General features: G+C 37.9%; 1 protein-coding gene across 2 annotated transcripts in view; it reads right to left on the reverse strand.

The window, feature by feature from the left end:
- The window catches only part of FAM135A (family with sequence similarity 135 member A), a 79,758-nt gene that overhangs the window by 39,487 nt on the left and 24,110 nt on the right, over positions 1 to 16,161 (reverse strand). For both annotated transcript variants that reach the window (XM_071445081.1, XM_071445076.1), the window contains exon 4: positions 1,831 to 1,910. In XM_071445081.1, coding sequence (XP_071301182.1) covers positions 1,831 to 1,910 — 80 coding nt within the window. The remainder of the gene's footprint in view (positions 1 to 1,830; positions 1,911 to 16,161) is intronic.

Genomic DNA, 16,161 nt, shown 5'->3' on the forward strand with positions numbered 1-16,161 from the left:
ACATGACAAAGCAAATAGAATTTAGAATAGGCAAATATGAGAAAGACTGAAAAGAAAGGAAAGTACAGAAAGAAGCACCTGATCAATACAGGACACCATTCCCAAGAGTGGGGATCCTGACCAGCCTCCTCTGTGGTCAGCAAGCAACATTTTCACAGAGTGAATCAGCACTGTGCTACTCTATGCTGAGACCAATAGCAGCTATTTTCTACACATATCAGCAGTCTTAGGAATTGCTATCAGCTATTCCCCTTCCTAGAGCAGGAGGGCTGCATGTGAGCCTACAGCATCCAGCTCTGCTAAATCAAGCAGGTGGCTAAATGGAAATGGAAAGCAGAGTTTCTCAGCAAGACCTAGCACTACCATGTCCACAAGAAGGACAAATGAACTCCCTTTCACTGACCAGCCTGTACCATTCCTTCTGCTTTGTTGTGCCATAAACATTATCAGTAACTACCTGAAAACTGAGAAACTGATCGAAAAAGGGCCCCAAAAAGGGTTTGAAGGGGTTTGGGTTTCTTGTAAAACAGCTGTTTGTCAACTGAATGAGTTCCCCAGCTGAGTTTCCAGACCAAATCAAACATTTGTGTCAACAGCACACAGAGCAATATGAAGGTAAGACAGAGTGGCCAGGGAAATCAAGCACTCTTTTTTTTTCTTTGTCAGAAGTGCTGATCTAAACTCACACCAAACTGCAGTCTTAATGTTTATATCCCTTTTCATGCCTAGTAACAGGAAACAAGAGCTAACACATGTCACAATTTGCTAACAAGACTGCAGCTTTCTGAAAAAAAAAATAACCTAAGACCATTCAAAAATATACCATGAAATGGAGAAACTTTTTTTCCAGCAAGATCAATCATATTATTCAGTGTCACTTCTCAAAAAGTGTGTTTTACTAAAGGATGTTTACCAGATCCAAATTCTCTAAACTGCATTAAACTTTGCCTTTGAAGTGGAGTAATCTTGGCTCATCAGAACTATTCATTTATCTCACACAAATCCAAGAAATATTTAGGAAGCTTGACCAAAATCCAGTATCTACATTGTTGCTGTACTCAAAGCTACTTTCAAAATAGCCTCAAAAATTCAGTTTCAGTTACATCCTATCAGACTGTATTCAGTTACATTTTCTCAGACTATATTGGGTTTTTCTTCCTTGAAATTCCCATAATTCCATGTAACATTTGAAAACTTAATTAATTTTCTGCTTTTCACATTTTTACACCATGCTGAGGGATGGCCTACGCAGAATTAGGTGAGCCCCAAGACGTTTCTCTGGATTTAGTTTGCATGGACATAGAAATCAAAAGTGAATGATAGGTTTAAAAAAGAAAAAAGATAAGGGAAATCTGTTCAGGAGGTTAAATCAATTTTCAAGTGTACCACTAGAGAACAACAGACTAAGTTTGAAAAGCATCCTTTCAAAGTGTTCTTTTCAGAAAAAGAATGGGCTTATCAATCTGTGTAAGAGTCTGTATCTGAAATTCTCCATTGCTGTCAGATATCTACTTAGATCTGCCCTTGGTCATCTTAGCCTGAAACATGGAGAAGACTGAGCCAATTAGTGGAAAAAACCAGAAGACACTCATATAAAGCAATCACCATATTTTGCTACCAGCAGAGACAATCAGCAGATGAAAAACAGTAACACAAATTCTGTAATCAACTTTTAAGTCCTGTTGTTCAGACAAAATATATTTGCATTGTGTTAGTAACAGAATTAAAACCACTTCTGTATTAGTTATAAAAATATACAACAAAAAGTGTAATTCCTCAATTAGCAAGGCAAGATAATGACCTAATTTACTGAAAAGTTTTTACACTTACCAGTTCCATGTAACAAACTAGCTTCCAATATGTGTGGAATTCTTGGAGGAATTTTCATAGATGCACGAATCTGGTAAAAGCTAAAGCAAAAGAGTGATTTGCAACTGATGTGCTACAGTACATCTCATTTACCATATACAGATACAATGACAAAGGCAGGAATGGATAATGGGAAAGAGGAACAGATCAAGGAAATCTACAAAGCTTAATACTGTCTTACTTGACCCTTATCTTGTTATATTTTATTTTTTAACATTATTAACCAAAGTAGTAGTCAAACACGAATAACAAGAACACTAGCTTTTCCATACCCCACAGAGCTGGGGCAAATACTTGTAAAGACCTGCAGTAAACTACACTGGAAAACTGGTATGAATGAAAAATCAGGATTATCACATACACTACAGTCATCTCAGAAGGATCTGCCATGTAGCACATCTACAGGACTGCTATAATCAGTTCTGACACTGAAGGAGATGAAACTGCAGTTTGTAGAACTCCCCCCTCCATAACAACACATTGCTTACCAGACACTCCCTGTATGGTTTGTGGCCACCAGCTATGCAAAAGTGCAAATAAAAGGTCACACTAAGCAAAACATGACAGTACCTTTATGCTATCAAAGCCAGGAACTGCAGGCTTCAAGACCAAAATTGAGAAAAACCCCAACACAAGTCTTTGGGGTCTCTACCCCATCTCTAAACCATTTTTCATCTTATTCAGCTCCATATCATTTCCAACTTAGATTTTCATCTAAGAAATCCTTAACTGTCACCAGACGGATTTTATGGAAGCCTCTACATAACACAAGCACCCACAAATAGCCTTAGATGACACCTTCTAACCATTCCATCCCATTTCAGATAATTTATTTTTGTTTGAACAATTAGCTTCAGCTCCTCAGTGAGCTGATGTGACCTACCACACAGCTCCACAAACACTAGGACCAGTGAAAGAGAGGCTGCACAAACACAGGTACAGAGGGGAAGAAAACCCCTCCTTTTTTGGTAGGAGCATGGTCCTAAATGTCCTTAGGAGTACACTTTTACCCCTCATATTTCACTCACAGTGTACACCCAAATCACAGTCATGGTTTTCATCAAAAAATCCAAACCCAAAAATCTAAACCCAAACCAATGTATTTGTTGTTTTCTGATTTTGACTTCTAACATTTCAACTGAAGCTCCCCATCTGGGACTGATCTGACTGTGTATTAGCCTAACAACAAGCCAATGAAAAAGCCCTTAATTTAATTCTTTCACAAAATTAAAAGTCAACTTTAGACTCATCAAAACTTATATATAAAAGAATGCTTTATAATGAACCAGTAACATTGTTAAAGATAAGATAGGAAGTGATTCCTACTTTTAAAAAGTAGAGCAAAACTTTAACTATTGCAAGCTACTAGTTACATTTCATTTTTTGAAACCCACAGGTCAAACAAATACACTCTCTAAGTGATTAATAAATAGTAAATTAATTCATTTTGTACTGGGTTAAAGAAATATGAATTAACATTAAGCTTTCACTGTTATCTTCTCCAAGAGTTTACAGAATGAAGAGTGCCCTCTCAACAGTGACCCAGGAGGATGCAGCATAGTACAGTGATGTACTCCTTTTTTTCTGGATCAGATGAGACTTCCATCATTCAATTAGAGACTCATTTCACCTATACTGAAGAAACATGATACATGATAATGTACAATAGCCTCAGCAAGGAGATACTTTCCACCAGCCCCAGCTTCACAGTGTCATTTTTGGATCCACAGTACACATTCATCAAGAGACTGATGCCTTACCACTACTGGCTGCATATTCCCATGATCCTAATGACCAGCTTGTCATGGTAAAGCATACTGCTTGTTATTTCATTAAAAGAAATTATTTCATTGTATTAAAAGAACGTAAAATTATTTATATGGTTTACATGCAATATTTTGTTGCAGCTTTCTATTAAAACATCACATCTCAGTAAGTTCAGAGATATGCCACATATTTTAATTCACCTTGGCTTTAGCCTACCAAACTATTCATACCAAACTGTCATTCTATTAGAATTTTAAAAATCCAAAATCTGCATAATTCTCAGCTGATGTTCAGAAGCATGTGACAGCTCTGCAGAGCATAAATTTAACTCAGGATTAACAACTTTATCAAATGTGGATAGATTACTGAATAAGGACTGTAACAAGGTAAAATGAAAGGCAAAGCAAAATAAAAACTGAGCATTGAACAGAAAAAGGGTGCAATGGGATATTCCCATTACTTAATCCAATAAGGCTCATTCACCCTAGAGATACTATTAAGTGACTGTTTACAGTTTGTGCCTCAAAGAAAACGATCAATAGAATTGTTCATGCTTAAAATGTAATTTGTGAAACCAAAAGGCTGTTAGGACATCCTTTCTTTCTTATTATTGTTTGCTTGCAATTAATCAAGAGCAGACCATTCTATCCTTTTTCTTCAGCAAACCCTTTACCTGCCTGATATTTTTATTTGGTTCCATAGGGAGATGAAAGTGTCTTGTTTGCTTGTTTGAGACAGATGGGTTAGATTTTCAGCAGGTTTATACTTTAAGCAGTTTAGAACATAAAACATTCACCTGTTACACTGAATAATAAAATCTTGTAGGAGTTCAGCTAAGGGCAAATATGCAAACACTAATTCAAAATCTTATACCTAGATAGATGACAAAATTATTTAACTGCACTAAGTTACTTAAATAAGAGAGACAGCCCCCTACACAGTATTTACCTGAATTATTCACTGTCATTCATCTTTAAATGCTGTATACATTAAGGATCTATCTGCAAATGAAGAGCTATTATACTGAAACAGGACACCTGATTCACAAAGGTATTATATTTGCAATTTGTAAATAAGGAAATACTTTTTTAAAGTTATGATATATATTTTCTCATTTGACAGCAAATTTTAAAAGTAATGAAAAAAAATTGATCAAGTTTAATCACTCTTTTTCCCCAAGCCCTGCCTTCCTCATCTTGCCATCTTTTGTTCAACCCATGAATCTATTTACGTTGCAATGCTTCCATTTCTATTAAAAACCAAAACAAAACCAAGTCACTTTCAATTATTTCCTGGCTGTACTACAAACATTGTTTAGTTGTCGTCAGGACAACTGACACATAAACCTGATCTATGGTATATGCTTGGACCTACACATAGCAATTTGGTATCAAGGACTTGTTACTCACCTATCACATTCAATTCTCCCAAATATCCTTAAAACACTCCATAAATAAGATCTGAATACAATCAGCTCTCCACTGTCTCATGTATCAACTCTCCACTATCTAATGTAATGAGAGAATGAAGGTATCCTGAGTAGTGGAAAATTCCAGATGATAACAATGCTACAGATCACACAACCCATGGTGCAGCACACGTGCCCAAATCGATGCAGGCACCAATGCTTTCAAACCCCAGTCCAGCTTCTTCCAAATGGTGGAACATGGCAGACTTAAACACACACTTGCAGGCTTACCACTAGAACTTTTCAGACACAACAGCTCAGGTCCATCAGTGTGTCTATACTACACTGCTTTCCTGAAAGCCACTGGAAGGGAGAACCCAGCGCAAACATCTCAGAGCATGGCCGTGCTGAAGCAAAGCCAGTGAGACTCATGTGCCCAACCTTGGTACAGCACATTTTCTCTAACATGCATCTCTAAGTCCCAGGAACATGACAGGGCAATTATCAAACTGATCCTGCACCAGTCTGGTACTTTTTCAGTATCAGCCTGATTCTGAGAGCAACCTAGACAAATTCTCTACTGGTAACAGAGACAGGGTTTCAGGTTCATATAAAGCTCTATGTAAAACTGTTTTCCAGAGCAGAAATACTTGAAAAAAAAAATAGGTCAAGCTTTGCAGACAGCATTAAGATTCCAGAAAAGTGCTAGGGTTCTTAAAGCATAGACTAGCTGTGTTTTTTATGTGAATATTTTTAAAGAATAATTTGAAAAAAAAAGTTACAATCTCTCCCTTAATCTCTGTTTTGACTGCATTACATGAAAAAAAACCACCATTTTCAGATTATTAACTGAAACTGCCACATCATCATTGATTTTTTAAGATAACAAAGAAGTCAGAAGTATTTTGACAAAGACACTTTAAAGCTACTCTGCTTTGAAGAAAAGAATTAGTGGTATTCAGAAAGGTGATATACTGTAAGAATGACCTGTAAAAAACAGCAATATCCTTCACACTATCATTTGTGCCATTAGCTCAAGCAAGATTAGCCTGTATTTCACTAAACAGAGAACAAACCAACAGAAATACCACCAAGAACTTTAATGTACAATATGACAGAAAATGCACTAAAAAATTAATCATGAGCAAGAGCCTGATATGCATTAACCGTTAAAGTACCCTGACAGATTATGCCATGATGTTAAGAATCAGCACCTGATAATTCAGCAAGATACTGTGTGTTAGATGATACAGCTAGCGTTTGTCACTTCAAAAGGCTGGGCTACAATGGCAGCTAAGGAAGTTGAGCCTTAACTCAAAGAGTCACTGCAGTACAAGCAACGCAGGGAACACAGCTGGATGAAGGTCTGACTACACCAAGAACAGATTTTGAATGAGTCTTGAGAACCATTTTTTCAAGACAGCAAGTGGCTTGCTACAGCTTGATGTTCATGGGTGTTGATGTGATTTAAAGGACAGGCTTCAGAGGGAGGCTGAGTAAATGGAACTTGAAACAGTCTTAAGAATACTTTAGCATTGGAATAGATAAGCAATGAAATCCTCCCCTATGGAAGCTTTCAAGACATGAGGGGACAGTGCTCCAAGCAACATGGTTTGTATCAAGTTCTGACCCTCCTTTCAGCAGGAAGAGTCAGAACTGTATGATATGCTACTATCCCTTTCAGCCTGAATCAGTCTATGATCCCAGAAACCTGAAAAACAGGGTTCAGCAATTTCCAACTTGATGACTGAAAGGCAACACAGTAAAAAGCACATATAGTTGGGAATTGGTACACAGAACAAGTTGCAGACACACCTGTGAACAGAGCATATTTCAGCTCCTGGTCTTCTTAAGTCTACACAGGCAGAATCCCTCTCAACAGCTTCTCTGAAAGGCAGCATTTTTTACTTCCTATGAAATTTCAAATGTCATTCACTTAGGAAAAGAAAAAGATGACCTACACCACCACCTCTGAAAATCTGCCAACCCGTCCTTCTCTAAATGCTTATGGCATTTACTTTACTTATCTTGGCAATAGACATGAGTTCTAGGATGAATAAATATCAGATCTCTTGCTCTAGTTGTACTACTTAAAACCCCTTTATCCTGAAACAGTTTGACATCCCCCCAAAGGTACCTTTGCTTTTGCTTCAATGTGGGAGATAGTCTAAACATTTGAAATGTCTACTGAGACAGCATAAGCAAAGCTGAAGTACACAGTTTATAAATATCCAGGTGATTTCTGTTAAACCCTATGCAGTCATTCTTCAGTAAATATATACACTCGTGTCTGTTGATGTCATTTGGTCCTCAATGTCATTGCATGCAAATATATAACCATGATATCAAGGATATCTGGAGCTTAGTGTCCTTACTACAGACCTTGTAGGAAAAGGTGTTCTGAAATAAACAGTTAGAATTACTGCTCTCCTGTAGGCAAAGGACATCACTATTGTCCATCCTGTGTATAAAGGATTAAATTTTGTTCATCAAGTTGTATTAAAATCTTGAAGATTCAAAAATCTGGCATGTGCCATAAAAGGCTTTCCCACACAGGAAAATGTATATGTTTCTTTTTTTTTCATCCCCACCATGGGGAAACTTCATTTAGATAGGCATGAGTAAGGGAGTTTTTACCACATTTGTGGAAAATGGTAACTTATAATCTGAGCAGGAAATAGGTTTATCAATAACTGGAATTTATCTTGCTACTGACAAAAATAGAAACCTATGAAGTAATAGTGATTTGACTTTTTAATGCTCCTATATGGAACTACAGGGAGTAATGCATGCAAATGCAGTCATAAAGTACAACCATTATTAAAATAAAAAATAATCTCATGCATTAAAAAAGCATATGAGTATTTATGGCAATAGCTGTACAAGATTTTACTTGAAAAACAACTTAGTTTGTCAGCTAAAGAACATTCCAAGGCAAGCGTACATTCTAAAAAAGCTTCATAACACACTTCATCGTTGAGGTAAAACTTTTTTGCTGTTCCTCTCGCCAGAAGAGGAAAGACAGAAGCATGTGCATCAGAGTCTGAGCTTTGCTCTTCCCTAAATCCCACTGCATGCACTGCACACTTAAATGTGCTCAGTCACATTAGCAAGAGCAAGCACTGAATGTCGTGGACTGTAAAACTCACATGCACATTGGGTCACCTGCAGGGCAGATTCTAAATTTATCAGTTAACCAAATGGAAGAACAGCTGTGACTCTGTATATGCAAAACCTCAGGAGAGCTCTTGGGATCTAGGGAGTGCAGGGCCCTATCAAAAACACACCCTCTACTGCAGACCGCCAGTAAGACTTCTCCTTTTTCCAAGGGGAGCTGTGGCTCAGGCAAGCAGGACTCATTTGGTGCACGAGGAAACAGAGCTGGAGATGAAGCACTGCTTTGCAACTATGGAATGTGGCAGTGAAATGAGGAACTGCAGGGAAAACAGAGAGAAGAGAGAGTCTCCAGAGGAGCAGGCAGCTCTGGGGGCAGCAGTTCATGGAGGCAGTGTCAGCCTGACCCTGGCACAGCTGTGTCCTACAGATCACACCTACAGATTCCACGGTAGCAAACGGGCACTGACAGAAACTCCCACTGCAGCGAGAGGCTGAGTCAGCACAATACTGAGGATCCAACAATGAGAAAGAATATTTAGTTTTATTTCTGTTCAACACCCCTCTGTTCTACAAGATAAGCCCCTTGCTACTGGAGAGACCCTACATCCCTAATTCTTCCATGGATTTATAAAACAAATCTTAAAAGCAGTTAAGACATTTAGCTTTTTCCACAGTTACAAGCCAATACTGACAAATGCCACGTAGTTTTCCAGGCAATCTGAGTACACCTGTAACATTTATAACATTCCATATGATTGTGGAACACAAATACTCTATCTTAAACATTACCACAAATTTGCCAGGTTTTTTTTGTAACCTCCTAAGCATTCTGTAAAAAGGCAACCCAGGTAAAGAGGAAGATCACAACGGAAATAAAATAAGGTGCAATGGAACAGAAATAAGAGAACAGAGAAAGACACAATAAAGCACAGGCAATAAAAAGTTGATTATTGAAGTGCAAAATTAAAACCAGAATTGGTTAGACTTGTTCCTCACCAGGAGACCTGCACAGTTGTCTTTAAAAATTTAATCCCACCAAACCTATTTTGGGCCCACAGAATACCAAATGGACACCAAACTAGGTACAGGGCTTATCTAGACAGGGAATTATTTAATACAAGTATAGAATGTACAGAAAGATTAATATCTTGCAATCATTTTGTAATAAGTACTTCTAGTAGGGACCAATATGAGATTTACATTCTGCTATAATTGTGAGATTTATCTGAGAAACTCTAATTCAGATACTTGAGTAACAGGAAAACTTTCATGCCCTATGTTTAAAATCTTTTAGCAATCCCTTCAATGAAAAATCCATGTAATTCCCAGCTGACTTTTATTAAGATAAATAACACAATGGGCAAACTTACAGGAAATAGATAAGAGGTTCTCATACATTTGAAAGTAAGTTTCCTTGAAAGTTAATTACTTTTTTGAAGTACCTCACATGCCTAGAGCACACATTTCTGAAAATCAGTCTTATATATAAACAAAATAGTAACTAGACCAAAAGTCTGATGAGAGTTATTATAGACTAATACCTCAACTGAGTCACAGCAGCTTGTTATAAAACAGGATTAAATACATGAAACAGGATTAAATACGTAAAACAGGAGAGAGGAAAGTAAATGCAACTGGAGATTTTGCCTTATTATTACAAAAGCCTTTTCACCATGTTCTTATCACAAAACACACTCAGGCAGAATTCCTGCAATGCTTATGAACATCTATTAAAAAACTTGAAAGGGGAACAGTCTCAAATAATTATTGCTTTTTTAAAGAGACACATAAACATGCAGTTGATTCTTATATAATCAAATATATGTTAACTTATATTAATCTATATTTATAATTTTAGTTCCTCTTTTACTTCCTGTTCTTACTGAAGAGAAAAAGAAAGAAATCATACTAAATTTCCTCACAAAAGAAATCATACTAAATTTCCAATCTTTAAAGTACAACAGTCCCATAAAGCTTATCTTCAAGAATAACGATTTCTCATTCTCTAATAAGAACTTTTAAACTATATTTATTTAGCTTGAAAGTATTTTTCATTTGACTTTTTGATTCACCATACTAGCCTTGCAAATCATATATCACCATTGTTTAACCACTTTGTGGCTTGGAACTTTTCAGTTCTCTGGGGAGAAAAGTACGGGATGCTAGGTTTTCCTAGTATACAGGGTCACAATTTTATACCTTCAGCCCTTGCAAACAGACATCAGTTTTTACCAAGACATATCATAACATATTAATTTCAAAATCAAAGTTTAGCAAACACAGCAGATGGGAGACCAGAAGACAACTCATTTTCTGGCCTTCACTAGTCTTTCAAACGTTGTAAGTTTTGCAGCTGTGCAATTCTGTTACTCTCATCTGTCAGTAAACAAGTATACAAGCCTTACAATTCACTTTGCACCTTATTTTCATGAAAGCCAACCTCTGTTTTAATTGCAAATAGCAAACATTTAACCAGAGGGAAAATCAGGTACCACAAAGAAAACTGTTGCAAAAAATCATGACAAAAGAGCCCATGTGAGCTACCGTATCTTATGTAAGATAAACCAAAGAAAGGCAGGTCACCTTCACTTTCATCACTTTCATCCCTTACCCTTATCTTCATATTTTCCCCTGTAGTAGCTGTGTAATTCATGAAAGTGACATTAGCTCCAGTCATTTAATTTTTTACATTGCAACACTGTATTTTCAAATATACTGCTCTGAGATGTTATTAGCACACAAAGAAGGAAAAGTAATCTCTAAGATTTAGAAGTGTCTTTTTTCCTTCAAGCAAGGCACATTTTCATGATTCATTTAAATCACCTTAAGCCAGTACTGCCCCAGGTAGAAGCATTTTGCAGACCAAAACCTCTTTTATGTATTTTTGTCCTGCCTCAAATAAGTTTTTGCTGTTCCATCAAGTCTATGGTAAAAGAAACCAACATGCTCATCCACCTGAAAAGGGAAAAGAAGAATCCAGTAGGGGCTATTAACAGAAGGCAGGATCACACAGCCAGAGGAAAAAGTGTTCCCTTCAGTGACATGACAGGGGCTTAAGAAAGGCTGAGCTAGTGGTGGGGCTCCACGCTCAGAAATAAAATGAAATTGTACTGCCATTTCTGGTAAATTATTTTTTCCTCAACTTCAAGAGTTTCAACTCCAAAAGCACTGAGAAGCAGAACTGCTTTATTATTATCTTAAATCTTAAGAAATAACCTCAGAGAATATTACCAGAACAATGTCACAAGCAAGTAATGAAAAGCTACCAGCATAAATTAAGACCTGTTTCTCTAAATTACAATTATCCTAAAAGCTTATGAATGTCAAAGAGTAAAGTGAACATTCAAGATTTGAAAGCAAAAACTCCACTTCTTTCCCCTTCATAAAAAAGAAGAGTTACTGTTCTTGAACAGACTTTTTGACATGAGAGAGCTACCTCCTACAGCAACAGTCCCAAGACCTACCCTATCCAGTATACTGACAAGAATTAAATTTCTGATGCCAGTTTATATAAATGAAAAAAATTACAGGAGAACAAACACACTAAGTAGTCAAATCCCTTTTTCTCTTGCCAGGTTCCATAAGCTGGATACCCTGAAGAAACACAGTACCTGCTGAACCTGTTCAATAAGTTTAAAAAAAATTATATAAGCAAGCAAAAAAACCAATTTGTTTTTCTAAAGTCTACATTTTTCAAATGCTTCTGTTTTAAGAAAATTGTAACAAGCACCGAGGAAAACCTCAAGTGGTATCTAAAATATTTTGAAATCAATTTTATGTAGGAATGTATTCAGGAAAGGTAGGAAACAAATTGCTGAAAGGAAGGCATGCAAAAGTAGTATGAGATGAATACTGAGAAGGATATAATCAGGAAAAGGGAAAAACATCATAGAAGAAGCCCTAACCATGGTGATATGACTGAAGTGCAGTGATGGTCATCAAGGTGATCATATGATTTACTTTCTACATATACTGAGAGCCCTCAAACTTTCCATCCATCTGGGTATCTAACTCATTTTGTTCCCCTTATGGGGCTGACCTCCCACCACTGCTCCCTGTAAGATGAGATCTGCAAAATCCACTGAAGAAGATCCCGAGTTCTTCTTGCAGAGTTGGAAGCTGAGGGATTCTGCTGCTCTGGATGCCGTCTATCATCTCCTCCTTCCCCCTTTCAGAACTGACCTACAGAAAAGGTACTTGGCATTCTGGACGTGATTAGGGGCCCTTTCTCTGCCAAGTATCAGAGCTGGATCTCTCTGACTTCTGCAATAATCTGATTCCTTCCCTGTGCCAGTCAAGCAAGCTGGCATCTGGGAAATCCTATCCTTTCTTATAGTAAGGGAATGTCAAGAATAATGTCTTGAAATTTAGACTGTGCTTTTTCAATATAAGGACTTCTGCAAGAAACTAAGTTTAAGGAATTCTGTTTACCCCTTTTCCTCTGTCCTGTCCTCCCAGGCACTCAACTCTTCCCCCTGCCATACATTTGACACCTTTCTCAATTACACCAATGCACAACTTGCAGAGCAGTTCTGGACACTGGTCAGATCCAGCAGCTCAGCCAGCACAACCCACAGGGCAGGGCACTGCGGTGGCACGAAGCTGCCAGCAGCAAGGGAGGTGGAAACTGCAAACTGGCATTGCCAGGCAAGCTCTGTATCTCCACATGAGGGCTTAGGGAAATTAGAATTGACATACCTGACATCTGTCATAACTCTGTATCCTAGGGGCAGGGATGCCAACTGAGATGAATGCAGAAGTTCAAACAGAGGTTTTGTTTCAAAACATACTGATCTCTGGGCTGCTGTCATTGAGCAGATCATACTGACATAATGGCCTCTCCCGTGCCAGATATGTCTTCCTAACACAGAGCCTGGAACTTTTATGCACATTTCTCTCAGGATTAGTTGTAGTCCAGAACTACAGTTAAACCAACCCAAAAGCTAGCTGGTGACAGAAGTAGGCATCCCATTCCTCCTGTGTACTTTATACTCCTGCACCATCACTGACAGAATATCTGATGTTGATGTGGACCAGAGAGATTAAAAAAAATATAACCCAGAATGATTCTGGTTTTGCTGGATTTTTTTCTGCTGGTTTACCACTTTGAGCTGACCAGCCCTAAGGTGAAAGAGCATAGCTGCAGGCACACAGGAAGCACCAGAGGCAGGATCACCCTACTCAGGCAGATGCTATCCAACAGATCTCCATACCTGTGAGATCTATACCATTAACCCTGTGTTCCTGCCTGCTTAACCCACTCTCTCTGACTATACTGCTGCCGAAAGCAAGCCCATCTGACTGACCTGACTGCAGGAGCAAACAAAGCAGGAGAAGACCATGCATATCACACCTTTTGGCAGATCCATGCTCAGGCCCAATATAAATGCATAGAATGCTATTTCGCTCCAGATTTGGGTTCATCACACCAACAGTGGGCCATGCTGGGTATACTCTCTTACCCTCTCCCTCCACCAAAAAAACCTTGGAGCTCAGGCACAACCATCCACATCAAAGAAACATGCACAAGTGAAAAATACACTTCTTTTTTCTTCCCAGCCTGATCACCTACAATAACTTAGGCGCTACTTCTTGCAGTAAAAATACAAATACAGAAAATTATTAGCAGCAGGTCTTGATCACTTAATCTAAGGTATTCATCATATTTTTTGAGAAAATATGAGACAAATTTTTAAAGCAATTTTAAAACTTTTTAAATCAACAAAGGAAATTATGTATGCATAAGCATGAACACGATGGTCCAGTCTAGAGGGCCTCTAAGTATTTGGAGATATTTTAAGCTTCTTCCCCCATGGCCAATGTGAATCAGAATTGGGGAAAGGGCAAACAAGTGGAGTGGGGTGAAATAAGGTTAAAAAAATATTCAAAAATCTGATGAGTTACTTTATGTGGAGTACAGTAATTGACAGGAGGCATAACAAGTAAAAGAGGAAGATATTTTGAAGCAAACACCTGACTGGAGTCATTGACTGAGACTGTGTTTGGTGGTGGGACTGAGCCTGGTTCCCTATTTCAAAAAGCTATATGCTCTCTGCAGTTTGTGATGATCCAGTAAAGTGCTGTTTGTGATTACAGATAGAGGTATACATCAAGACATTATTAGCTTGTATGAGCAGCAAAGGAGGCACAAAAAGACACCATACCAGAAACATCTGCTGTATTGTGAGGGATTCAAGACTGTGAAACACAAGATGAGCATCTTATTCTCTCCCTTCCCTAGATAGCTGTGGATGGTACACTAACTTAAAGAATCATATTTCTGCTGTAACTATTATGTGTATTAACCAAGCACACATAAATAAGGCAAAACACCTATAAATTACAGATTCTTCTGGGTTTTGCTACCATCTCACAGTGTCAGGTCTGAACTGTAAGACTATGCACAAGCTACAAGCTTTCACACATAAGAGTGCTAACACTTGAAAGAATCTCAAAAGTAGCAATTTTAGTGACTAAATATGTATTCAAAGCAAAATTAAAACTTACTGCTGTCACATGCCACTCCATAATACTGAACTCAGTAAATTCAGTTTAGAAAAAGGTGCATACTCAAGAAATCATTATTGTGATGCCTTCAACTAACACCATGCCCATTCTACCTTCAGTCATACACAGCTGAGTGCTATATGTTCTACAGAATAAAAGAATGGGTCTTCTCCAGATAAAATCCTTTTATACTCATTCCTGTCTTACACTGTCATTTACCCCCTCACTAAACTAAACTCATGGATCATGTTTCTCCTGACACACTTCATGGCAAGGCATGCTGAGGTACAATTGCTACTTTGCAGTGTGAAATGGTACCTGGTGTTACATACACAAGACCCCTATTTCTTCAGCTGCATAAAGAAAGAAGGAATTCCAAAGTCCCTCCAAAAACAGTCTCAAAGGACAGCAAATTATGCCATATCACTGTTGCACCAAAGAGCTGTGCCTACCACAGCACTGTCAGGTCCACAAAGGCAGCAAGATGGCATAACTAGGCATCTGTGCTCTTCATGTTTTTGTTCTTAAAAAATGGAATTTTGCCAAATTGAATGCCTGGGGGAGATGGGATGCCATTAGACAGCTTTAATTCTGAGCTGAGAAAATGTTTTCCATTGCAAAATCATATTTTCAATTGCAAAAGTTGTTTTTTTTAAAATGTCCAAAAGTACTACTTTAATGTAAGAGCTAAAATCTGAATAAAATTCAGGTGATTTGAAATTTGCACCCCATATCTGAGAAGTCCAGAAGATGCAATGAGTACCCATGAACATTACAAAACATTGAAGTAATATTTTTGGAATATGGGGGGATACAGGAAAATAAACATACCCTCAGGACAACTATAACTACCAACCCTTAGCTATACCTCTATGTATAATGACTGAAGAAACAAGCATCTGTACAACCATGTTTATGAGTCAGAATATGCAGCTAAAACCTGCAGCATCTGTATCTCATTTAGCTTCTTAAGCTGGAGTATAGTCTTCTAGGAATTACCACAGAGAAGAGCAGGGGGAGGATTCAAAAGTAGGAGTCCAATTTACAGTGGCTGTAGGTGACCCCCAGACAAGCTTCCCTGTGTGGCTGAAGTCACAGATAACTGAAGTCTTCAGATAACTGAAGAAGACAAGCAGAACAACCTACCCATGTCTTCAGTTCCACTCAGTGTGCTTCAAAAAACCTTAATTTCTCAGCTAACTCAAAGGAAACAATGCTCAGTTTTCTACTTACTTTTTAACCCCTCTTTTCAACAAATATAAGATGTCATATTTTAGGAGACAAGATTCTGTCTTTTACATTGTAACTGCCCTTTGGGACCAGACCATGTCATCAGTGTCTCAGACATGCTGCATCACAGGGGCTAATAGGAAAATTGATGATACTAAGTTTCAACTTCTGCAGCAATGGCAATTTAAAATAAGACTTCTCCACTGCTCATTCCCAGTCTTACCCTTTCCTGCCTCAAAGCAAGCAGGACCTGTGTGTGGGCA

The sequence above is a fragment of the Agelaius tricolor genome, unplaced genomic scaffold, assembly GCF_023055355.1.
Source record: "Agelaius tricolor isolate 1412-34295 unplaced genomic scaffold, bAgeTri1.0.p SCAF_1, whole genome shotgun sequence".
Taxonomy (NCBI): domain Eukaryota; kingdom Metazoa; phylum Chordata; class Aves; order Passeriformes; family Icteridae; genus Agelaius; species Agelaius tricolor.